Source organism: Populus trichocarpa, chromosome 17, assembly GCF_000002775.5.
Source record: "Populus trichocarpa isolate Nisqually-1 chromosome 17, P.trichocarpa_v4.1, whole genome shotgun sequence".
Classification (NCBI taxonomy): Eukaryota; Viridiplantae; Streptophyta; class Magnoliopsida; order Malpighiales; family Salicaceae; genus Populus; species Populus trichocarpa.
In genome coordinates, this window is record NC_037301.2 from 11,913,758 (window position 1) to 11,940,020 (window position 26,263).

General features: G+C 34.0%; 3 protein-coding genes across 5 annotated transcripts; 2 read left to right on the plus strand and 1 right to left on the minus strand.

The window, feature by feature from the left end:
• Nucleotides 1-1,001: 1,001 nt before the first annotated feature.
• On the minus strand, nucleotides 1,002-8,585 carry LOC18107408 (protein CROWDED NUCLEI 1). 3 transcript variants are annotated; one of them, XR_002978787.2, is made up of 9 exons: nucleotides 7,967-8,584; nucleotides 6,225-6,434; nucleotides 5,439-5,692; nucleotides 5,033-5,303; nucleotides 4,871-4,954; nucleotides 2,307-4,384; nucleotides 1,973-2,138; nucleotides 1,366-1,848; nucleotides 1,002-1,259 (listed from the first exon to the last, which is right to left on the minus strand). XR_002978787.2 is itself a non-coding variant. In XM_024589275.2 (9 exons), the coding sequence occupies exons 1-8, from the start codon at nucleotides 8,165-8,167 to the stop codon at nucleotides 1,600-1,602; spliced, it is 3,513 nt and encodes a 1,170-aa protein (XP_024445043.2). In that variant the 5' UTR covers nucleotides 8,168-8,585; the 3' UTR covers nucleotides 1,002-1,259; nucleotides 1,573-1,599. The 3 variants fall into 3 exon arrangements, 2 of the variants coding, with proteins under 2 accessions (XP_024445043.2, XP_024445042.2); XM_024589275.2 differs by having other exon boundaries at nucleotides 1,573-1,848; nucleotides 7,967-8,585; XM_024589274.2 differs by lacking the exon at nucleotides 1,002-1,259 and having other exon boundaries at nucleotides 1,268-1,848.
• A 9,133-nt stretch (nucleotides 8,586-17,718) lies between these two features.
• Nucleotides 17,719-24,327, plus strand: LOC18107407 (protein decapping 5). The gene is made up of 8 exons (XM_006373404.3): nucleotides 17,719-18,096; nucleotides 20,395-20,495; nucleotides 21,398-21,469; nucleotides 21,585-22,457; nucleotides 22,630-22,698; nucleotides 23,170-23,337; nucleotides 23,475-23,585; nucleotides 23,864-24,327. Exons 1-8 carry the CDS (start codon nucleotides 17,925-17,927, stop codon nucleotides 24,032-24,034), a joined length of 1,737 nt encoding a protein of 578 aa, XP_006373466.2. The 5' UTR covers nucleotides 17,719-17,924; the 3' UTR covers nucleotides 24,035-24,327.
• A 141-nt stretch (nucleotides 24,328-24,468) lies between these two features.
• Nucleotides 24,469-26,213, plus strand: LOC18107406 (putative fasciclin-like arabinogalactan protein 20). The gene has a single exon (XM_006373402.3). It carries the CDS (start codon nucleotides 25,101-25,103, stop codon nucleotides 26,157-26,159), a length of 1,059 nt encoding a protein of 352 aa, XP_006373464.3. The 5' UTR covers nucleotides 24,469-25,100; the 3' UTR covers nucleotides 26,160-26,213.
• The last annotated feature ends 50 nt before the right edge of the window (nucleotides 26,214-26,263 follow it).

Here is a 26,263-nt window from a genome sequence, read left to right on the forward strand (position 1 = left end):
CTTCTCTTTTCAGGTTATGGTGAATGGGATACGGTCCGTTACTGAGGATAATGATGCTATTTTAGAAAACAGGCATTCGAGAATCGACATACTTTCTTGGGTCTCTGTCAGAAGAATCATTATCAGTTTGACACACTTCGCCGAGACAAGCATTCGTCAATGATGATCCTGCATCATCTCCATAATCCAACACTGCCTGCAGCTGGATCTTATTAACCAAGGATATACGACTTTGCACTATAGTTAGCTCAGCACCATTAAAGAATCCCCAAGGAATTCCATCAATTCTTTAGTTTCTCTCGCGCTGAATTGAATAGTAGCCTCAAGTCATCTTCCCCTCCCCCATCCTGACTTGGTCGGTCTTATTTCTGTTGATGCAAGGAAGTGACAGGTCAATCAGTCCCGCCATTCCAGATTCAAGCAAAAAAACATATCTAGTCTCCGATCTGGAGAAGGAATGCTATCTGGGACCAAGCCAAGTATCGTCTGTTAATCATTCTTTGAATCCCAGTTGTATTAGTATCCGACGTCGTCAGCGGGCTAGGGCCCCTCTGCGATTGCACGACCTTTCCTCACCGTCAGGAAAGACCGTCTCCGCTAGTAATCAATGTGCAAGTTGGGCATGATTAACTTCTATCCTCCAACGGGGTAGTGTTTAGTAGGGATATACTAGTATATTGCTTAAACTTGTTTCTGGCCTATCACCACTATGAAATTATGAATTGGTAAAAGCTGTTCTGCTCGAAGCAAGAGTTTTCACTTTGCTCTTGTTTTCATACATTGTCACAAGTAAACTATTATAATGTTATGGCTACATGTCTCGGCATAGGTATTATTTCAGCTTGGTATGATTCCTCAAAATCCTTGAATTTACTAACACCTCTCGCATCACTTCATGAAACAATCATTGAGAATTATTAAAAATCCATGGACTCGTTACTTAATTGAGATGAAAAATAGGTTTGGGACCTAAACACGATTGACTTTAAAGGTAATGAGAATTGGCCAAAAAATCAGTGTTCATTGAGCAACCAAACTATTTCACAAATCAATTTCACTCCTAGGTACATCTACATGATGCCATCAAAATGATTGACAAATTCAAACTAAATCATTGATTATCCAATAAGGTATTCTTGTTTTCATAGAACATCGCCTCTTCACTCTTCCTTGTACTCGAATTGGCATCATACCACCTAACAGGCAGAATAGCTGACAAAGAACAAGGACTGAGACCGCAGTTTCTTCAAACGTCACTCCTGCAAGGTGAAATAATACACGTTTTGATACAACCATTTTGGATAATGTGGAAGATTGTATCCAGTGTCTAATATTCACTGGTCATTGCTACATCAAATGATCTACCTTGTTCTAAAAGATAGCAGCTCCAAAAAATCCTGAATCCTAACAAACCAAAACCAGGGGGGAAGAAAACCAGATCCCTTGCACCTGGGTTAAGACTTGAAATCATCATAACAGTTAAACTTTTAATACACACTACTTCACATCAAAGAGCTCCTAACAACAATCCTAAAAAAAATTGGAACAATCAAGAACCCATTTAAGTCTCACCCAACTGGAGCACAAGATTTACTATCATTACGTCGTCAAGAAAGTCCAGAGCTTCTTTCCTATTGAGACTTCACCAGGATGCAGAGACTCTTCCTCGTCATCATCTTCATCCTCATCTTCATTTTCACCTCGAGGGGTTTCACTTCTGTTCTCATCTGCAATACCATACTCCCCAGCCCCTTCTGGCGTTCCATTTATCTCTTCACTCAGTGCTGCATTCTCATCCATCCTTCTTGCACTGCCATCACCGTCCAGAGTGTCCATAATATTTGCACACTGTCCACAAAAATACATCATGTCAAATAAAAATGAGAAAAGAAACACTATTGCTGCTCACACAACGTTCTATAATCATTATCCCAGAGAAAATGACATTAACAGCGGGTTTTTTGGCACTCACCCTTGCAAAGTGCATGCTTTCCCCATTCTCACTGGCAGCCCCTGCAGAAGCTGCTGGAGCACTTCTCAATAGATTTCCATCCTGTGGACTACTAACACCATCATCCTCTTTCTCCTTTTCATTGTTCAGGTTTGATGAGGCTTTAACAGTTACAACAGCGACTCCACTGACAGCCATTAAATAAATCCATTTATTAGTGGCCAGCCTTGACTGCTGGAGCACTTCTCAATAGATAGGTAATTGCCCTTCTGAAGTGCCATGCCTTTATATGGCTTACAAGTCTACTTGGAATATAATAAGGTCTATTTGGAATATAATGAATGAGAAAACTTACAGTTCGCGTCGCCGAAGATTATATTGTGTTTGGCCTTGAGTTTGATTGGGAACAACCTTTTGCCGTCTCTTCCTGCGATCACCAGCAGTGACACTATCAGAATGACCTTCACTGTCATCACCGTAACGGTCACTCACTGAAATTTGAGATGTCTGAGTTCGATTCCGCTTCCGGGCATTTCTTGGACCTCCTTTATCAGCAAGACTTGATTCATCACGGCTTTCCGATTTCAGATGGCCAGAATCTTCAGCCTCATTTAATTCCAAAGCACCCCCCAGGAGAGCTTTGGCATCTTGGACAACTTCCTTGACAGAGCGTGTTCTGCTAACTCTTGGCCTACCCCTTTTACGAGGTTGGGGATCATGCTTTAATCCAGAAGGTTGGGAATCTTCCTGAATTTCTGGTGCTGTACCATTATTGTTGCTCTGATCATTAATCGATAAATCATGTCCAGCTTCAACCTCTCTGATGCTTGTATCAGAGAGTACCCTCTGGGCATCAAGTGAATCATTGACAATTGCAAAAGATAGCTCTGGTTCATTTTCAGTAAAATCTAATCTTTTTGACATTTCTTCTGCATTAACTTGCTCACCAGACAGGGGTGTGCCATCAGTCAAATTTTGTAAAGCAGCAGGCTCAATCCTTTTACCAGCAGAGAACTTAAGTATCTTTGATGTGCACTTGCGCAGCCAAGAAACTGGAGATACAGAATGAGCTAGAGTGGGAGACATCTCGCTATCATGCTTCTCAGAAGCAGCTGGATTTCCATCATCTGTGGTCACATGATTATTAACCAACTTTGATGTAGGAAGGGCGTCAGCTTTCTCAATTTCTTGTGAAGATATCAAATCAGAAAGCACAAACTCAGAGGTCAATTCACCACAGTTTTTGCAACCCTTGTTTTGCTCAACAAATACAATGAAACGCTCTTTCTCTTTAATAAATTGCTCCCTGTGGTCCTTCAACTTTCTACTAAGATTGCCCAGCTTATCAATATCTTCTCGCATTTCAATTTGTTGCTCTTGAAGATGCCTTTTTTTTTCATCAACTTCTTGCTTCTCTTTCTCTATCCTAAGCCTTTCCAGTTTCATATCTTCCATTTCTCTTCTAGCTACATCTCTTAAGAAATTAATATTCTTAAATTCTCTCTCTCTCTCTTCCTCAAACAGTTTCTCCTTCTCTTGCAAAAGCCTGTCCATCTCCTCCTGCCTTTTTTGTAATTCATTCTCAAGCTCAGTCTTCTGCATCTCGATGCTATGTAGCATCTGGTTTCTCTCATTTTGAGCTTTCTCAGCCATCACAGACCGCTCATGCTCCATGTTGGCCTCAAATGATTCCTTGGCCACTTGCAGAGCTTCCAGCTCTCTTTTTATGTAGTTTTCTGTTTCCTTTCTTTCATTTCTTATTCTTTCTTCTTCAGAGAGTCTATATTTTTCAAATTTTTCCTTCTGTTCATGAATGCTCTTCAACTCTTTCTCAGCCTCAGCCCTTTTTTCATCCAGATCTTCCCACTCTCTCTCAAAATTCCCTTTTTGCTGCTTTAAATCATCAGCCTCCTTCAAAAGCAGCTCTTCCTGAAGCCTACATTTATTTATTTCCTCCTTAAGCTCAGCTTGCAAGCGGGCATACTCAGACCTCTCTTCCTCGCTCACTTTGAGACGCTCCTTCTCTTCGTGAATTTTCAAAAGCTGTTCTTCATTTGAAGCCCTGGTTTTTTCCAGTTCAGCTTTAAGATTCAGAAAATTCTCTTTAGCAGATTCCAGTTGGTTTTTCTCTCCCTCCAAATTCTTCTGTTCAGATCTGATGGCCTTCTCCCTCTCCTTCAGAGATTTTGACTTTGATTCAAATTCATTCTCTTTCTCCTTACACTTCTCCAGTTTCTTATCCAATGCCTGCTCTCGTTTTGCAGCTTTCTCTTCCTTGTGGTTGATTTCAGTTTCCCTTTTTTCTAGCTCAATTACCTTGTTTTTGAGATCCTCATCCAAAGACTTCTTCTTTTGTTCAGCTTCCAACTCAAATTCATGCTTCTTTACATCCAAAATGGCATTGTGTTCATCAGTTAGCTTCTTAATCTCAACCTTTGGATGTCCCATGCAAAAGGAAAATCAAATTGCATGATAAGTAACAGCTAATTATATTAAAAAAGGTAAAAATAAAATGATAATTATAGATTTGATCTTTAGTGATCAATCAGCAAAATTCTAGATTAGCGGACCATTCTGAAGGTTTAATTTTGGAAGTTTATGTACTCCAATAAAAAGATGCACAAGAATGATGCAACAGATGTTGGGAAATGCGAGGATAATTCTCTCTCACACACACACACATCACCAAAACCTCACTCAAATGGGAAGAGTGAGAGAAAACTTCTTATTGGAATATCTAGATCAATTATGGTGATTTATTGTTCGCTGAACCACTAAGGAAGTCAAATCCAAATCTGATTGTCATTGTGTATGACTTATAAGTTAGTGGCATAGAACCAGAACAAAATGCATGTAGAGCATTTAAAACATGTCATCATATGAGAACACCAAAAAAAAAAGTATTCTGCATAAACTCACTCTCTCTCTCTCATTTAGCTTTTCTTCTAGCACACGTAACTCTACTTCTTTCACCTCTAATTTCTTTCTTGTAGCATCAAATTCCTGCACAGATCAGACAGATAAATTAGAATATACATTTATTACTGATTCAATAACAGAAACTGTGAAGAAAAAACATGCCTTTTCCTTTATAGTTAGATTAGTGAGCCGGTTACTAATATCATCTTCTTTCCTCTTCAAAATTGAGTTTGCATCCTCAATCTTCTTCTGAGCCTCTTCAAGATCCTTCTCTTTCTGCTTAAGGATCCTATCGTTTTCATTTGCCCTTTCTTCTCTTTGGTTAATAATTCTTTGACTCTTTGATAGCCTCTCTTCTCCTTCTTGTAATTTCTTCTCCCATTCTTGCAAGTCCTCCCTTTGCTTAGAAAAAGTGGTCTCGTACACCTCTTTCCTGAGAGAAATGTAATGTCATCAACATAATTAACATGTGCACAATTTGAACTCTAGTAGTACTGAAGAGTGCAGACAAAGAAGGGAGGAAGCAGATTCAACAGTAATTAGTAAAGGTAAAGTAAATTGAGCATACTCTGCAATGAAGGACAAGCGCTCCCTTCGAAGAGCACTTTCTCGAGATTCCACATCCAGCAATTTCCTCTGAATCTCAGAACTCTTTCTGCTCACTTCTGCAAGCTTGGCATCAGCAGCACGCAATTTCGCCTCTACCTCCAGAGACTTCTCTTCAATACTCATAACTAATGCATTTGCTTCAGCCAGTTTTGAATCGGCTGTAAATTTAATGTCTGCATTTTCTGAACGCATCTCGCGCACTGCCTTCTCTAACTACATCAGCCAACAAATTCACAGATTAGTCGAAGAGATTCACGGAAGAAAAGTAGAAGAAATTTGTCATTAAAAGGCGCCTTTACACTAGCATAAAAAATAAAATAACAAATATGCACAAGTAGTGAGGGCAATATCAAAACTCTTAAACAATGCATGATAACATTATCTAGAGCAGGAAAAAGTAATCACAAAATCGGACTTGAGCTGTTCATTTCACCCCTCATTGGAGAATTCTTCAATAAGAGGAAGTCAAGGAAATGACCTCCGAGATAAAATATATGACAAGCCTTCTTACATTATCAGCAATGCAAGTCATTCTCCGGGGTTTGGCAACATTCTACCTTAGGGGGTTTCTAACTTAACAGATGCTAACCCTTAACATTCCCTATGATCAAAGTATGTTCATTTGTTTAAGTTATCAATGATTAAGGGAGACAGATTATGCATGACAGCAGTCTATTTAAAAAACAAGTGAATTCTGTGGGGAAAAAATCATTTATATTATCAAAGAAAGACATTAAAATCTTACATCAAGCACACATTGTTTCTCAACACCCAAGGCTCTTCTCAAATTCTCTTCCTGCTTTTCAGCATCAGAAAGTGCAATCAAATGTGCAGCTTGTTCCCGTTTGACAGCTTCTGTTGCTTCTGCAAATGCTTGCATGAGTTCTTCATGCTTAGAACCCCACTCCTTCTTCTCAATCAAGAGAAGCCCCATATTGTACTGGTACTCAAATAGCTGGGATACAGATCAGTGGATCAAATGAGCAAAACAGTATAAAGGCAACCAACTTACAGTCAAAGAAAAACTTTGTCATTATCTGTTGGAAACTTGCATTTGTGTGGTTATGCAGTCTCAGTCTATATAAAGTTAGCTAGGACTTTATCTTATGATATGCTACTTCTTAAAGATAGCAGAACAGTGAATTCAACAGTCCCACCTGTTTTGCATAACAAATTGTCCAGCCACATCTTGTAGTTTCATAGAGTGCCATTTTAGTCTGTCGTTTAAATGTTTTACGAGGAAGTCTACAGTTAGGAAAATAAATAGTCTTTTTATAGCACATAAAAAGAATTCAAGTCTTTTACGATTTGATTGCATAATTAAATACTTTGATTGAGTTCTACTAATTCATATTTAAACAATCACTCTTTCTCCCTTTCTTCTCTGTTCATTTTTTACTCTTTTTTCTGAAGCAACTAGTTGTTGCAGCCAGAAAACTTAGCAAGTCATTTTTTTCAATCAATTTATCAATTTTCTACACCAAATTTCATTTACCAAGCATATACATAACCTGAACAATCAAGACAATCCTTATTGGTTCAAACCCTAATTCCCAAGTTTTAACCAATACAAACACACAAAAGATTGTTTAAATCAGTTCAAGTTCAACTCTGCATTAGTTTAGATGCATAAATGCAACTATACAAGCAGGCCTTAGAGAACAATATTTATGGACACACAGCATCAGAATTATTAAAATCAATTTCATTTGCTTAATTTCAACAAATTTATTCAATAAAGCAAGATTTACTTGCAGCATATTTGACATTGATCAGTTGATTTAATTTAGCTATCTCATCTCTCTTCTTTCTATGGGGAGAGGAGGTGAGAAGTGGTTGAATTTCAAATCAATGAAGACTGAAATCAAACTGCTTCCATTCAACACTACCAACAGGAAGCAAAATCTAACCAAAACCTAAACACAATAAACATCGTTCTCAATAACTAAATTTGCCACCCAGAAACATAAATAATGATAGCATTTATAACTCCGAGGAGCTTAGTGACAGCAATTGATGTAAAATGTTCAATTAAGCACTTTATTGATTTACCAACTTTAAGCTCCACTTTCTTGCTAATCAAAATGGCATACGCAGACATTATCAGATCTAATCTAGTCACAGCACCACATCCAAATCAAATCTCAATAGTTTTCTATAGCACAGTGAAAGGGGGGGGGATCACAATCCACAACTTCCTATTCTACGTCCCCACCATCCAATCTACTATTACAAACTAATTCCATCAACTACTTCACTACTATTAGAATTAACCAAAAATCCTCCAATACAAACCCACCTGACTAAAAACAATAGGAAAAAAAAAGTAAAAAACTTCATACTCTATGAGCACTAAAATCACAAAATTAAAAGAAAAAACTAAAACCCCATCAAATTCAAAGAAAACCAAGCTACAACAAATCACAAAAATCTTTGAAACAAAACGAAAGGCAAAAAAATAAAAGGGACCCAAAACCAGAAACTAACCTCATTCTCAAGCTTTGAAACCTTATCCGCCAAATATTCACCGTCCAAATTGGGTCGCACTCCATTAGGCGTCACTTGTTCAACAAAACCCACACTCTTTCCCTTCGGATCCGACCCGGACTCGCTTCCATTCTTTTGACCCGCTTCGCTTCTCGGCGTCAACGACCACCCCGACCACACTTTCTTCTGTGGCGTAAACATCGGAATTGCCCCTCTAACCTCACTAAATCTACAAAACCCAAATTTATAAAGGCCCCAGCAGTGAAAGAAACCCTAGAATTTCTACAGAATTGAGGGTTTGAAACTGAAAACCATCAAAAAGACTGAGAGTCTGAAGGTTAAGAGTAACAGAGGGAGAGAGAGAAACCCTAGAATTAGAAGAGGAACTAGGGATTAATATTATTATTATTTGAATTGAAATTGAAAAAACCTAGACCGGACGTGAAATAGGTGTGAGTAAATTCCGGCGGAATGTTGCTTTGGAGTCCGGTAACGTCTCTAAAACGAACTTTTCTTTCTTCCTTTCTCTCTCCACAACTTTTTATATCTGTCGTACTTTCTCTCTCTATGCAAAATTTTTGAGCCCACACTTTTTTTTTTTCTTTGTGTCTGCTTTGTGAGTTCCACTCACGCTGCCTTCTTTTATTCTCCTTCTCTCCCTTTTTTTTTATTTTTTTTTTTTAATTAGTAATGGGCCCCACCAACATCATTTCCTATCCCAATTACCATCTCACCCTTATTCCTCTTATATTTCTGGGGTCATGCGAGGGTGGTTTGGGGATTTGAAAGGTGATTTCTGGGTTCGGAACGTGGGGGTTTAGACATAGTGACGGCAATGCCCCCGTCTTGGTGGCTGAGAGTGAAGGCGATGGAAGGGTGGTTTGGAGATTTGAGGGGGGCAGAGAGAGAGAGGAATATGCTAGCATGGAAATGCCACGGTGTTTTAGAGCTGTTATGAGTAAAAGAAGCATTGGCTTTGGATTTGGATTGTTGGGTGATGAAGATAAGCATCTATTTTGTCCCACGTGGATTTCAAGGACACACACACACACACACACAAAAGCACACGTCATCATATGCCTAAACTACTCTGCTGTCTTTCTTTACCAAGACTGAAAAACAGGGACCTACTGTCTCTTTCCACTGGGAAAAAGGGATAAGAAAGGTGAAAAGAACTCAGGAGCCTCATGTGAGTGTTTCTTTTCAAGTAGAGGAAGGACTCGAGTAAATGGTGACTCATCTTTCATGAGATGTTCTTCCTTGGGTAAAGTATGATAAGTATTGATTAGTGCATATGCTTTTATTGAAAAGGATAGTAGTAGAGATAATAATATGATTTTATTCTCATGGAAAAAAAAAGGGGTTATTAGAGATGCACAAATGTTAAAATCAGGAATGTTTGATTTATCTCGGTTGTGGGCCTGATGGAGAAGAGTTTTTTTAAGGAAAAGTTTTTGTTTTATTGGTTTTTTTTTCTAGTTTAGAAAATTAAATGTTATGCTTAATAATTTTAGTTTTCCTAGTTTGTTTACGGTTTTTATTGTTTTTCCTTTATTTTCATGTTTTCTAGTTTGTTTAGATTAGTTTTGAAGTTTATTTAAGAAGTTGTAAATCTCTTAGTGAGACAGACTACTTGAAGAGAAATATTCAGTAATAAAATTATAAATTAGGATTCTATGTGACAACCTTGTTCGATTTCAATTCTGTCTTTCTAGCTTGTTTTCTTCTCGTTTGTGTTTTCATATGTATTAATTGGTATCACAACCCAATCATCTTAATGGTTATTTGCTTGTTGTGTGATGAAAAAACCATGGGTTGAAAGAGATAGTAGAAGAGAACATGCTCGGGTAAGAGAGGATAAGGAGGCTCCCTCTTGAGAAAAAGATGTTAAAAAACGAGTGATAAAATACATGTGGAGATAGATTGCAAAATTATTCCGTCAATTGGCGGAGGTCAGGAGCCCGGGGGATCATAAGAAAAGTAATCACGGATCTATGGGTAATTTTAAGAAACCGTTTCAGAGGCATGAGTAGAGAAAGTAACTTTTTGATCGGGGTGAATATGATGTTGAAATTTAATGTTTTGAAGATTCTAATTTCTTTGTGGATTGGAATCAACCATTAAAATATGATGAGGATGATGCTAAAAAAGAAAATTTAAATGCAAAATTCTTGTTTGTGATGTCAAAGAGAAGGGAACAAAATTATATATTGTTCCAAAGATGATTTTTTTATGAATCATATTGTGATAGACGTGTCTCATATGTGCTTGAGGATAATTTTTAAATTGATGGGGTCAAAGTTAATGTTATTGTGTTTTGGATAAAAGTTGTGAAGTAGATTTTCAAACCTTCTCCTGACGCTAAGATTGGTCTCGTTGTTAAGATGGTTGAACTTATAATTGACAAATATGATGTTTTTAATAGAAAAGCTAAGTACATAAAGGGTTAGAAATTTTTTATTGGACATCCATGAAATTGAGACAACAACAATTTGAACTCAATGACAAGTTCTTTTCAACCTGGAAAGAGTGATGTAGGAGGATTTTTTTTAGTATATGTTATTTGTTTTCTTAGTTATTTTTATTATTTTTTATTTAGTTTAGGAAATAAAATATAATGCTTAATAATTTTATTCTTTCTAGTATATTTAGGACTTTTATTTATTTTCCTTTATTTTCATGTTTCCTATTTTGTTTAGGTTAGTTTTTTGGTTTATATAAGGAGGTTTAAACTTTTTAGCAAGTTGGACTACTGAAAGAAAAATATTCAGTGCTAGAAATATGAATTAAGGTTTTGTGTGACAATCTTATTCAACTTTAATGTTGTCTTTTTTTTTGTATTTTTATCTATGTTAATTGACATTAGAACCTAACTATCCCGATGGTTATTTTTTTTATTGTGTGATGGAATAACCATTACTGAAAGAGATAATGGAAATATAGTGTTCTTGTATTAGAGAGGATACAAAGGTCCTCCACGAGAAAAAGTATATTCAGAAACTGGTGTTAGGAGACATGTAGAGATAAATTGTAAAATTGAAAAAAAAAAAAAGAGAAGGAATTTAGGAACTGAATATAGAAGACATGCAAACATAAATTACAAAATTAATCTATTAGTTGATGAAGGTGAGGATCCATGAGATCATAAGAAAAGTGATCACGTATCTATGGCTAATTTTGAGAAACCATTTAAAAGGCATGAGCAAAAAACATAATTCTTTTATTGGAATGAATCTGATGTTAAAATTGAAAGTTTTGATGATATTAGTTCCTTTATGGTTTAAAATCAACCACCAAAAATTGATGGGGACGATGAAAATGGTGTTGAATGAGAAGATTTAGATGCAAAATTCTTAGTGTGTGATGTCCACGAGAAAGGAACAAAATTAAAAATGGTTCAAAAAGTGATTTTTTATCAAGCATATTGTGAAATGTGTGCCTCACATGTGCTTGAGGAAAATTTTGGAATTGACAGGGCTAAAGTTTATGTTATTGTACTTTAGATAAAAGTTGTGAACCATATTTTCAAATCTCCTCCTAACACTAAGTTCGGTTCCATTGTTAGAGAAGTTGAGCATGTTATTGACAGGTACGGTATTTTTAATGGAAAGGAGACTAATACAAGAGGATTTTTTTTATAAAAAAACCTATTTGTTTTTTATTTTTTTCCTATTTAGTTTAAAGAATTAAATATTATGTTTAATAATTTTATTTTTCCTAGTTTGTTAGGACTTTTATTGTTATTCCCTTATTTTTCATGTTTTCTAGTTTTTTAGGTTAATTTTGGAGTATTTAATGAGTTGTAACGCTCTTAATAAGGCATGATACTTGAAGAGAAATATTCAATAATAAAATTATGAATTAAAGTTCTATGTGATAACCCTATTCGATTTCAATTTTATTTTTCTATCTTGTTATATTCTTGTTTGTGTTTCTTTTTGTGTTATGATGAGTTGCGTGTAACTACATATGTAGGCATGTATTGTTTAAAGATTTCTTAAAACCAACAATTTTCTCAAATATAATTGTGGTTTGATTAAAAAACATTAAATCATTTGTCCTATGTCATTTAAATGTGAATGTCTTGAGAGTTATTGAGGTGTTGAATATATCTTTTTCATTCAGCAATTACATGAAAATTGATATATTAATAGTATTATTAAACCCGACTTAGATATGTGTGGTTGGCCTAAAACCTGGCTCGAGCCGATTTTTTTTTTTTAAAAAAAGGGTGAGAGTTAACTCGGGTTACTTGACGGGTCAATTGGTGACCCAATTAAGCTTATTAAAACCTAGTTTGATTTAAAAACAAAAAAACAAAATGACATTGTTTTAATGTTTTTTTTTAAATTGAAGCAACATTATTTTTATTTTTTTCAAATAAAATTAAAACATTAATCGATCAGGTTAACCTGAATTATCTCATTCAACTCTTAACATGGATTGAGTTTAATAACTTTGCATTAGCAATAAATCATTGATCTTCTTGTGAGTTAAACTTCAACCAAAAGAATTAATGTTGGACTTTGTAATCCAACATACGTACTTTAACATAAAATATTAACATGGTTTTAAAAACCAATTAATTAAAGATGAATGAGAAATTATTCTCAATGAACCTTTAGATAACAAAAGTTTCAAACCAAAACAACTTTGTTGACCGGGGAGCAGGCTTGTGGGCTCATGAGTTTAGATTTAGGTTTGATTAATAAAAAATATTTTGCTATTAAATCCTTATTTAATTGATAATTTTTTTAGTCCCTAAAATAAATATCTTAGTACATGAACTAATATATTAATTATGTGATAAAAATAAATGTATTTATGAATTTTCATGAACTTTGAACATTCATCGTAATTAATAAAACATTCAAAAATTATGAGTAATTAATGTTTTGGTTTCCAAGTCCTATAAATAGATGTCTTTGATGGGTGGAAATTCAATAAAAAAAATATCCTGAGTTCTTTCCTCCTTTAGTTGTTATTTTTAAAAAAAACTTGTTCGTTTACTCATTCTTTTCTGCTATAGTGCTTATGTTCGGTCTCTATAGAGAGATATTGAGTATAGATTTTTAAGTTCATTGATCCTTGTTTAGGAGTGCACCTAAACAAAAAGGAGTTGTTAGAATCTTGAGAGACTTATTGAAGTTAGTCCTTTTACATAAAGCGATGAACAATAAAATTTTAAGGACAATGATTGATCACTAACAACGATAAAAATTTCAAAGTAAATATTTTCTAAGAATTTCAACAAGTACCCTAAACTAGTTTTGTTTACCTATAATTTTAAAAATTTGTTTAGTTTACATGCTAGGATTGTTTTTATATATATATATATATATCTTTTGTAAGTTATATATTTGTTTAGTATGTATGCTAGTTTTTTTTTTTATAATAATTGCAAAATTACCATGTTTAATATGTTTGCATGATTATAAACTAAATAGATGGATCCACTTGGTTAATCATCTACTCATTTGTGATTATTGGACTACACTTCATTTATATATTTTAACGTATTTGATTGGTATTTATGAATTAATTTTTTTCCAGGAAAACTATCATACAACTAGATTTAGGAATTTAAATCACGTATCGATTTAATCAAAATATCAAAGTAGCTACTCAAAATCTATATTGTGAACCCTTAAAACTTTATTTTTTTTAATTCAATAAAAAAATATCTTCAAATTAGTTTACATGTATGTATCCTTCGTATTAGTTTATAGGTAAATTAAGATCACCCTTTTCAAACAATCCTAAATTTAATGTATTTGTAATAAAAACGTTAACAAGCAATACATTTTAAACATTTTATTTTATTGTGGTCATTATTGTCATGTTAATATTCTAAATTTGAGGATTTCTTTGAATTATTGATTCATCATTATTTATTAGATTGATATGTTACAGAGACCATTATTAACAGTGTTGCACTAGGTGTGGAATTGTGTTGTGTTGCAGGGGTCATATTATTTCTTTGCGTAAAAAATAATATTCAAGTGTCGCAAACATGTTTTGAAGAAGGAAGAAAAATATGTGACTCGGTTCATAGATCCAACTAGGTCAAAAGTTAGTTTTATTTTAATCAGATGATAAAAAAATAGACAATGACAACAAATTAACCAAATTTTTTAAAAATTTATCATGATAACCTGAATTTTTTTTTTCAAAAAAGGACAAAACAATTGTGTAAAAAATGACATAAAATAATTGGCTTGAGTTAACTCGAGTTATCATGACAAACCTGTAACCTTGAAAATCAAGGCCGAGCCAACTCAGGTTATCTCGTCAAACCTGTAATCAAGGTCATGAGTTTGAAATAACCTGATAGAGAAAGAAATAAAGAAAATAACAAAGCCAATTTTTTTTTAAAAAAAAAACTAATCCACATTAACTTTCCAAACATGTTATTTGAGTTATTAGATCATAAGCACCCCATATGAAAAAACCATAAAGCTCAACTGCCAATCAATCAAAATATTTAAGGATGAAATTGAAAAAAAAACTCAATTATACAAAAGGATTCAAAATTAAAAAAAAATAGCAATTAAAAGAATAAGGATCAAAATTGAAATACAAAAAAAATATTTTTGATTTAAGGGTGAAATTAAAAGAAAATTTAATTTAACAAAAGGATCCAAAAAGAAATTAAAACAATCAAATAAATGATGATCAAATTGAAATAAAAATAAAAACAAATATTTAATCGAAGGGTAAAATTGAAAAGAAAAATCAATTAAATGAAAGAAAAAAAATCAAAAGAATAAGGACCAAATTGAAAAAAATAACTACCAAATTATGATTAAATGATGAAATTGAAAAAAAATCAAAATTTTATAAAAGGACCAAGAACATAAAATTTAAAAACAAAAGAATAAGGATCTAAGTGGAAATACCCATAAATAAAAGGGTAGGTTTGAATTTTTGCATGGTTAATGCGAATTTCGAGGAAAGAAAAAAGAAAATAGAAAAAAAATAAAGTGTTGTTGATGATAAACCATGCCAACATCGACTCATGTGCTACCCCAAAAGAAAAAGGATACCATGATGTTTCCAACGACACAATGAAGGGAGATTTTGGCCGATAGGAGGCACCGTCCGAAAGGTGCAGGTGCCTCCTACACGTGTCAGTCACTTTTTACTTTTTATTATTTTTTATATTTATTCAAATATCAAACCGTCCCTTATCTGACCTAATAATGATGAAAAAACCATTGTAAAAACACGAAAAGACTATTGACGTTCTTTTCATTGAGCTTTTTGTTTTTATTTATTTAATATTTATTTAAATATTAAATTACCTCTTAGTTGAACTTATAGTGACAAATAAAAAACATTCTGAAAATACAAAAAAAAACTCATTTACACTAGTTTTAAATATTTTGCTTTTAATTACATTTTGATCATTTTATTGTGTTTTTAAAATGAAAAAGATTTATTTGTACCCAAGCAATTTAGTAATGACTAATGGTATTGTGAAAAGACCTCAATGCTTTTAATAGCCAATTTTAAGGTTTTTTTTTTTTTAGAAAAGCCAATATCGTGAAAACACTATTCTAATAAACTCTATTTTCACTAATAATCTATAATGTTTTCTCCTCATATTTTAGCTTTTATTAATATAGATTGTGGTAATAGTACCAAAAAGAAAAGAAAAATTCTTGTAATCAAATTAAATTAATTTAAAACCTTGAATAAATTTATAATTAAAATGATATTTGTATTCCTATCTTGTTTTATTAAAGATCTCAATCTTAAGTAAAAACTTATTCTTAAAAATAAACTTTAAAAACCCATCTAGTCCTCCTTTATCAATCCATGACTAGTATATAAAAAGTGAAAATATTATTATTATTATTAACAAAAACTAATTCTTTTAGGAAAAAAAACTATTTCAATTCCTATGTACACACTTAGTTGCATTATAAATTGGAACAATGCAATTAAGCGATCCTTTTTTTTATCTTTAAAAAATTATTTTGTTTTGATCATTTTTTTTTATTTTATTTTCTCATATTAAATTGATAAAAAAATTTGGCCTTATAATTTTTTTTTTTTGCATACAATTAAGTTCTTATGATGTCAAAAAAAGTGTCATTTTTAATTTTATAGAGCGGAACTTAACTTTAGAATTTTTTTAAAATTGAAACACTAGGAACTAGATTGTACACTTAAACAAAAAGACGTACTTGTTTTTATTTATTGTTCACGAGTAGTTGAAAAGTACATTTTGATCCTTGAAGTTTTTAATTTATTAATTTTTTATCCTTGTTTTTTTAGGATTTGACATTTCAATCTCAAACTTTATTTTATTCATATTTGAGTCTATGCGTTTGAAAAAAAAATAGAAGAAGTTATTGGAAAATAGAGGAGAAGAGAAAAGTGATCATTGACCATATTCTTGCAATAAAAAAAACTAATATTTGTGTCAACATGTTTCATTTGATGAAAAGAGAGCCATTGAGATATTTTTTTTTATCATCTGTCTTTCTAAAAAAAAAGATTGAGGACTTGAGAATTTTTTTTATTCAAGATGATTTTTTAGGTTTTTGATAAATTAAAGACTATTTTAAGATAATAAATAAGTTTATTAAGGTTTCTATGATTTTTTTAGATGTTTTCAGATAAAAACATGATTGAAAATAAGTTTTTTTTTTTTTTTAATATCTAAGAAGTTAGGACCTAACTTTCCGACTACTTTAGTGTCCAAAGTTTTCAACCATCACAAACAACATATCATCTATTGTTTTTTTAAAAAAAAAAACAAAAAAAATCCAGTGGAGTTTTTCTTCATAATTTTAATTAAAATTTATTAAAATAAAGTTTTTATAAATATATTTAGAATGTTACTTTTTTTTAAATATCATTTAGTTTTTATTTTTTAAATAATATTATAGCATTCTTTTTATAATATTTGCAAACTCTTTTCTTTTTTTACAATCCTTTATGAATTTTTATTATTTTTTTAATATTTTATTCATTGTTTTTCTTGTGAATATTTATTTTTATTGTCGTATAATTTATAATTTCTTGTGGAAACACGTGAGTAATATATTATTTTTATATATTTTAATACATGAATATTCATGTCAAAATCATTAAAATATTATTTTTTTAAAATTTGTTTTAATGATTCTTATATAAAAAAGGGAGCAAATTTGTAAAATAAAGAAATTTTAGTTAAAAAGGTAACTTTTTTTATTTTTATTTCAAATCATTGAATTTTATATATTTATTCTAATTGCTTTTAGTATTTATTAAATAAAAAACATAGCTTAAGAAGTTATATATTTTCTTTTGAGAAAATATAGATCAATAAGAAAAGGTGGAATTATACTAGAAAATTATTTTATTTAATAAAATTTAAATTATTACTTTTCTTAAAAAAAACTTGTTTTCATATAATTAAATAAAAATTTTTAAATAGCTCCTCACAACACAAAATAAAATATATTAATACACATCTATAATATAACCTATTCATTTATTATTTAATCAAACACTAACACTTATTTTTAATATTTATTAATATATATAACTTTTTATTTATTTTATTAAATACACGTAATTCCTTTACATTTCACAATTAATTTTTTTTATATAATACTAGGCTTGCCATATAGTGCGGATCAATTGGGTAGTTTAATATAAAATAAATTATATATTATTATTATTATTATTATTGAATACTGTCCGAAACTTATAAATTACAATACAGATAAAGTACAACTTGCGCATATTTCTCCAATTATTATAGTAGTTGGAACAAATACATACTTATCCAGCAATTTCATTACACAGAGGGACCGTCACCAAACCAAGAAGACTCGCCACCACTATTAAAGCCAAAAAAGAGAAAGAAAGACGGACCCTTCGCATCTATCTGCATGTACTGTTTCGACTTTGACAAAGGAACAAGAAAGCATCAATCTTTATTGAATTAAGTTTTGAGGTCATGGCAGCAGCAACAGCAGAGGCAGCCAGATCTTCTTCAGGTAGTGGTGGAGGGGCATCAGCTGATTCCTATGTAGGTAGCTTGATTAGCTTGACTTCAAAGTCTGAGATTCGTTATGAAGGCGTTCTTTTTAACATCGATACTCAAGAATCCACCATCGGTTTAAGAAATGGTAATTATTTCAATCTTTCATTTTTGGGTTTTTCTTTTCTTTTTGTGGGACTTTGCTTTCTGGGTTTGTGTTTTTTAGGTTGTGGAGACAGGGATTCTTTCAATCTTGAATGGTTTTTTTTTTTTATTATTATTATGTGTCATTGTGATGTGGGTTGGAGCTTTAGAGTGCTTTGCGTTTTGGTTTAGTCATTTATGTATGGATATGGATGTTCAAATATTAATTGTATTCAATGCTGGAAGCTTCATTTGTACTTGGGAGAATTTCTACTGGAAAAGAAAATTTTGGGAGCCCAGTTCAATGTTGTTTGCTGAATGGGAAATGGTGAAAGATATTAGCATTAAAACATAGCTATATATCTGAAGAATTGTTGTTGTGTTGTTTAAGAGGATTGAACTAAGGCAGCTATGGTTGCAGAATCTGCTTCATGGTCCTCTTTGGGATTAGACATTTTTGTTTATGATTCAAGGTATACTATTATTCAATGAGAGGAAGGATGCCATGTTGGTAAGAAGAAAGAATGAAAGGGAGGGCATAACACTCTGGTGCAATCTTTTACAATTTTCAATAGTGTCATGTCTTAATTGGAAGGATCTGTTGGTTTTGTAAGTCCAGAAATTCCGTTGATAAACTAGTTAAACATCAACTTCTCCATAGAATGTCACTGATTTTGCATATTACGTAAATGTAAGTTTGGAAAGAGAACAAAACTGGACCAAGGGAGTGTGAATTACATCTCACTTCTGTTTCCATGAGTTACATTTCATGAATGATTTGATGAGATTTGTATGTAATCTGGGATAAGTTCTCATCCAAAGTAGATCATAGAATTTATCTCTTATCGAGGTCGAAATGCTTTTTTTTCTTAGAATGGTTGAAAGAATCCCTTTACACAGGATAACAGTATTGTTTCTAACAGTTGTGTGTGGCTGTTGCAGCTCTCATTTCTGGTCATAACATTGGTATTCTTCACTCCCATGACCCAACTAAATTGCTTATCTGACATCATTTTGTTAGATTTCTCTTCCACACTAGGGGAGGCAAGACATACTGGCAACTTGCATTCCATTTATATGGTAGTGTGTTGAACATTCAAAGGCCTAAAGCATTCTGGTGCCGCACAAGTTTTTTAAATTTGAAAATCTGGTTTTTAATTCTTTTCCGATCCTGGATATTGGTGTCTTTTATACCCAGATCTTGATGAAGTCATCAAAACCAACCAGGAAGATGTCCATCTCTTGATTTTATGGTCTTTTATTTTAGTTTCAGTTGTTTTTCTACATGTTTCTGTTTCTTTCTGCTTTCCTTTTCATGAGGATCTCTATTTCACCTTGAAATTAGTTACTAATATACCTTTCTTTTCATAAAACAGTAATTGGAGATGCCCTTAGGCCTTCCATTTTCAAGTTTACATGTAATTACTAATTAAGATGGTTTTTCCTTGTTTAAAATTTGCTAAACCAACCATGAAGCTGTTTCACCTGTCAACTCTCTTTCTAAGCTACTAGTCCAAGGTTTCTCTTACATCAATGGCCAAAGAAAGGTGTTTTTCTTAAATTATCTCTTCTTTGCAGGAAAAACGGCAATTTTTGAAAAGTTAAACACTCACTGAAAACCAAATATTGTTTTGGTGGTAGGACAGCAAACTGACAGCCTGACACAAACAAATTTGTCTAAAGAAATGTACTGCATAATAAATTATTATAAGCACAATTCAAGTTGCTTCAGTCTTTTACATATGTCGTGTGCTTGTCTTGTGCCCTCTTTGCATCTCTAATGTAATTATTTATAGGAAAAAATGAAACCCTCTCCTAATGCTAGATAATATTGTTAACACATACGCAGATATCACATCATTTTCATATGAAATCAGTGATATTTCCATGAAAGAAGTGTTTTTCTTAACATAACAATAGCTTTTGTTGCTTTTATGCCTGCTGAAATACCCTCTATTGTTTTCACTTTACCATACAGTTTTTTTAATAGAAAGTTTTATACTTATGCTGGAACCATAATGTGGTAAATTTGGGTCACAATCTTCTATGTTTTGTGCTAATCCTATTTTAAATTGCTATAGCAGCAACCACATTTTTCTAGAATCAATGTGATTTAATATGTTTTTCAGCCACTTCAACTTTCTTGTATTTCTGAGGATAATGAAATTGTGAGTCTCAAAAGATATTAAAAGTAAATCTTTGGTTAGAAGTTCTGTATTTTATCCCCTCTCTTTCTTCTGGTTACTTTTTAAAGTTGCAGAGCATATCTTTTGGTTTTAAATTGCATCACTTAAATTTGCAGTAAGATCATTTGGAACAGAAGGGCGGAAAAAGGATGGTCTACAAGTTCCTCCAAGTGATAAAGTTTATGAGTTCATACTCTTCCGAGGAACTGATATCAAGGTATACTGATTATCTGCAATGAGAATCATATGCTGTGCATATGAAAAACCAAAGTCTGGACTAGGTGTTAAGAGGCTCTTTCTGGAAACATGCGTAATATGTATTATTATCATACTTGCTATCATTGCTTATGCTTGATTTCTTCTTGGATAAACTGTCTGTATTAGACCACACAGTTTGGAACTAGAAAACATGCTTAGTTTTTTTTTTTTTTCGTGTTGTTTGTAAGTTCAGAATTGTTGTCTCTGGTCATTCCTGCCCCATGTTCAAAAGATTGACCGTTTATCAACCACACACTTTGGCACTGTATAGATAGTCTAAAATGAGGCATACAACTTTGAACTTGTTAGCCACAGACAGACTAGGATTTTTTTTTCATGGCCTAGTTTTTTGACACCATGTCACTACTTGTTGGTAGTTGTGATGGTTTTGTATTTTTGCTGTGTCGTCTCTTTTATTTACACTCCAGATGAAGTTCTGGCTAAGATGTGCTAGGCTTGATTCTGGGCATGAATTCATCAACCATGCTTGCCTGCCCTGGACAGGGAATTATATACTTGTTAAGCCCCTGCCTCTGCAGCGAAAATTTTGGTGCAGAATATCATAAATAAAGTGCCACTACAATTCTTGACACTGTTTCTTAGGACATCTCATGCTTAAAATCAGTTTCAGTTGGATTTATTAAAGCTTTGTTGCACACCAGCTCACATAAACATAAAGAAATCCTTCATTTGTTGAGTTTTGGAAAATCATGTTGAATATTTAAGGAGTTACAGTAGACCATCATTGATTTTACTGTTTATGGGCCAAACATTTTGTTAAGTTGGCCTCTGATAGTCTTCATATTTAAATTATCATTGGATAGCTCATTTGTATTCTTTCTTTGGTTCATTTGGTCGCAGGATTTGCAGGTCAAATCTTATCCACCTGTTCAGACTGCAACACCAGTACACAATGATCCTGCAATCATCCAGGTGAAGAAAATAAAAATCTGAATAGTGCTTGTTGTATCTTGGCTTGACATGGACTGGTGAAAGAATGTCTTGCCTTGCTTACTCACAACATCGTTTATTTGACTTCCCTGTGCAGTCTCAGTATCCTCAAGCAACAACTGCATCCATGAATTTGCCTTCTTCTGCTAATGGACCGCTAACAGATCCAAGTTCCCATGCTTCATCCAATGGTCTTCCCAGGGCAACATTTCAAGGGAGTCTTCCCCAATATCAGCCCGGTGCAAGTTTAGAACCATGGGGTTTGTCACATCTTCCTCCAACCACAAACACTAGTGGGCTTGCCATGCCAATGTATTGGCAGGGATACTATGGGCCCTCAAATGGAGTTCAGGCCCCGCAGCAAGCTTTGCTTCGACCCCCTCCCAACTTGTCAATGCCACCTTCCATGTTGCAATATGTGCAGTATCCTGCCATGAATGCATCCAACACTTCAGCTTCTGCACTCTTAGAAAACCCCCCTCCTTTGTTGCCACCATTAAATTTACAGACTTCTACCCTTCCATCACGGTCTTCTGCAATGGTTTCAGACTCAACAAATTTAATTCCTGATAGGGTTTCTACTCAAACTCTTCCTAGTAAATTGCCATTGGCTTCCCCATTGACCACTGCTGTAGATAAAATTGCCGTTGCACCATCAGTTTCTGACATACCCAAGACAGTGCCAGATCCAATAATGCCTTTTAAAAGTATTTCTGAACCTCCAACCTCCATTATGAGGGCATCAAGTTCAGTTACGAACGAGGGAAAAACACCTTCTCTAGTTACGCCGGGCCAACTTTTGCAGCCTGGCCCCCCTATAATGCCCTCACTGCAGTCTTCACATATAGCTCAAAAGGATGTTGAGGTGGTGCAGGTATCATCACCAGAATTGTCAGCACCACCACCAACAACAGCTGTGACTGAAGTACAGGAATCCATATTACCCCTACCTTCACAACCTGAACATAAGGTATGCAAATTTGCCGAGAGCTCTATCATTGTTGACTTGAGAAAATTTGAAATTGATCACTTTAAATTGATGTTTCCTGGTGCCTTGTTTGGTGATAAATTCTTTTCTACAAGTTTCTCACATAAATTGTTTGAATTGTAATCTACCTCATCTGTTTCTTTTCCCCTTGAAGGTATATGGAGCTCCTATGTACACTTACCAAAGTAGTAGAGGAGGACGTGGGAGGGGAAGAGGAAATGAGGTATTTGTTGTTTTGCTTGCATTTTTCCATACTGGCAGATTTAACCTTTTTCTTTATAATGATCTGGAAATTTGACTTTGATTCTGTATGACATGACCAACGTAAAATAAGAACCTTACATTATCCAATGAGCTGTTACTTCTAAGGAATATTAAATGGAAAGTTTCTGAAAACATCCTACTTTAGTTTCGCATGGCTCTAATTTCTTTTCTCCCTTTCCTTGTTCGTTTTTTTTTGGGTTATTTTTGCTTTTTTTAACAATGCAATTACTAGTTCTAGGTACAGAATAGTCTTAGTTTTTGTGCTTAATTTCTTCCTCTTCTTTCTCAATCACTGCTAGTTCATTGGTAACACCAGAAAAGCAGTTTGTCTGTATTGCTTTTCCAAACCAAATTAGTTATGGCCAATATTCTTTGAGGTGATGATATTGGTGGACTTTGATTTTTAACAAACCAATCTTTTGGATTGCAGATTGCACGTTCTGCTACCAGATTCGAGGAGGATTTCGATTTTACAGCAATGAATGAGAAATTCAACAAGGAAGAAGTATGGGGTCACCTTGGTAAGAGTCACAAAGCTCAAGACAGGGATGATTTACTAGATGAAGATGATGTTGGATCGTCAAAACATGAGGCCAAGGTAAACTCTCTCTCTCTCTCTCTCTCTCTCCCTCTCACACACACACACACACACACACACAAAGCTGCAAAGATTGAAAGGATCTTCTGTCTCCAATCCATTGTACTTGTTCTTACTCTGCATTTCCTGTTCTGCAGCCTGTTTATGTGAAGGATGACTTTTTTGATTCCATTTCGTGTGGTGCTCTTGATGGTGGATCACGCAATGGGAGGGCTAGGTTTTCCCAGCAGTCAATAAGAGATACCAATGTCTGTGTTGTTCCCTATAGTCCTCATCAGTTTACTTTTTCTAATTTTATAATCTAATCTGATAAAATTTGTCAATGTTTTTACTGCAGCTACTAAATTATGTTGGATTGTCTAAATTGTTTTGTTTTGTTTTAGAATAGAAGTTTCAAAAACATTCTGAACTGCTGAAATGATGAATTTTTGTTTTCAAATGCCATGATCAACCCTGTTTCTCTTTGTTCTGGAATAGTTTTTGTTTCATTATCACCGAGCTGATTTCTCTTGATTTAAAATTGCAGGCATTTGGTAATTTCTCCCACCATCGGGGTGGTCGAGGTGGCTGGGGACCTGATCGGGGTGGTCGAGGTGGTTGGGGACCTGATCGGGGTGGTCGATCACATGGTGGTTATTATGGAAGAGGTTATGGCTATGCTGGTCGTGGTAGAGGTTATGGCAATGATGCCTTCTAATTATCACTCGAGTTTACAGTGTAATATTTGGTGATATTTAGTTCCTGTCGAAGTCATCTCACACCAACCGACACTGAGTTTGTAGGGTAATGGTTGGTTTGGTGCTTGGAGTTTGCAATGCAGTGATCAGGTGTAACCTGTCACCTAATGGTAATGCCTGGCCGAATTGGAGATATCCATAAATGGCGATGTAACTTTTTCTCTGGTTGCTTGGAAATGTGCTGAAAATAAACAAAAGAACATATTTTGTTGAATGACTAATTTATTTGTGGAGTTCCCCCACCTTTTATGTATTGTTTCTTGGCCCAAGTAAAAATTCAAGACTAGCAGTTCTCTTGAAATTATTCCTCCTGTTTCCTTGCTGTGCTCAAATAACAAGAGCATGCCAGCAAAACAGCAGCAACTCTATCGAAATGGTAAAAATTGAACCTTCATGTTGCCATGATTGCAATTTCATGTAGGGATAGAAGTAAAGCAAATCCTCCATGCCTGGCCACAACTTGATCATTGAAGGTATCATACGATATGTGAAATTTCTCTGTTGTTCTGTTTCCTCTGATCACTGATCTGTCATCATCTGTGCCACTGTTACCTTCTTTATGCCTCGTTATGGAGCTGCACCACATTATCAAACTTTTTCGGTTTATCAATGTATCAAACATCGGTAGCATAGGCGGAGGCAAGCCCTCCATTGTTAAAATGATAATATTATTGGCATGTACTTTGTAAATTTTAAGGGCTCAACCCTCTCTAGTGACTTCAATCTTTTGTTACAAAAGTGTCAAATTGAACTCATTAGGCAAGAACAAATCAATAAACAAGATGAAAGTTCCCTTGAATGAGAGCTAACCTTGCTATAAGCCCACGTATATGACTAGATTTTTGTTTGACTTTCAAGGTCACATAACCATATTAACTGCCCAATGCTTTTGCCGCCCAAATTGTCTTCAAGTCCTCTCCTCTGGACCCTCCGGATACCATCTCTCTCTCTCTTTTCTTCACTCTCTTAACCTTGCAAACAAAAGAAACAAGAAAAACTAGAACAAAACTTTGACAGACTCCTTCCATGTCAACCATGCTTCTCTTCCTTCTCATTCTCCTTTTAATCTCTTCCTCAGTTCTTGCAGCTTCTAACCCTTTCTCGAATGCCATGGAGATCCTCTCAACCTCTGGCTATCTCTCCATGGCATTAACCCTTGAAATCACTTCGAAAAGACTCCATCTTGAATCATCTGCTGCAACTATATTCGCTCCATTGGACATTGCATTTGCAAGATTAGGCCAACTTTCTGTTCTTGATCTCCAATATCACATTTCGCTAGTGAGACTTTCTGGGTATTACCTCGATAGTCTTCCTTTTGGTACAAGAATCCCCACGTTGTTGCCAAATCACTCATTGATTGTCACTACAAGTTTGAGTTATTTTGATGGAAAGTTGTCAATCAATGGAATCTCGATTGAAGAATCTGCCTTGGTTGATTTTGGGTCTCTGATCATATTTGGTATGAGTGAGTTCTTCAATTCTTCTCTTGAGATTTCTCCTAATTTGACTCCAGCACCAGCACCAAGTCCTAGTCCAGTTACTAGTCTTGGCAATACTTCTCAGAATGAATCAACAGGCTTGGATGTCGATTTTTTTGGCCAAGCTTCCCATTTACTAATGCCTAGAGGTTATTCAATAATGGGAACATTTCTTGATGCGCAACTGTTTGGGATCAAGAACCAGACAAGATTGACAATCTTTGCACCAGTTGATCAAGCAATGGATGCATATGCAAAGAATGTTAGTGATTATTCATCGATCTTTCGGAAACATGTGGTTCCTGGATTGTTTCCAAGGCAAGATTTGGAAGGGTTCAATGATGGAACAAGTTTGCCAACTTTCTCAGGAGGGTTCATGATTAATTTGACTAAGTCTGGTGATGTGCTTGTGCTTAATGGTGTTCCTGTTATCTTTCCAGACATGTATCAAAGTGACTGGCTGATAATTCATGGCCTGAACCAGCTGCTTATGCCACCATTAAAGGAGGAGGAGTTAGTGGGGGAATCATTCTCAGAACTCGATGGGGCAGAAGATAAGCCAGATGTGCTTGATTTTGATGATTATGTATATGGAGCACCATGAATGTGTAAATGATCAGTAGTAGTTTACTCATTTAGTTAAAATCCTCTTCAAGCTGCTGACACCTTCTCATCAAGTGCAATTTTACACCTCCAGATCACACAAAG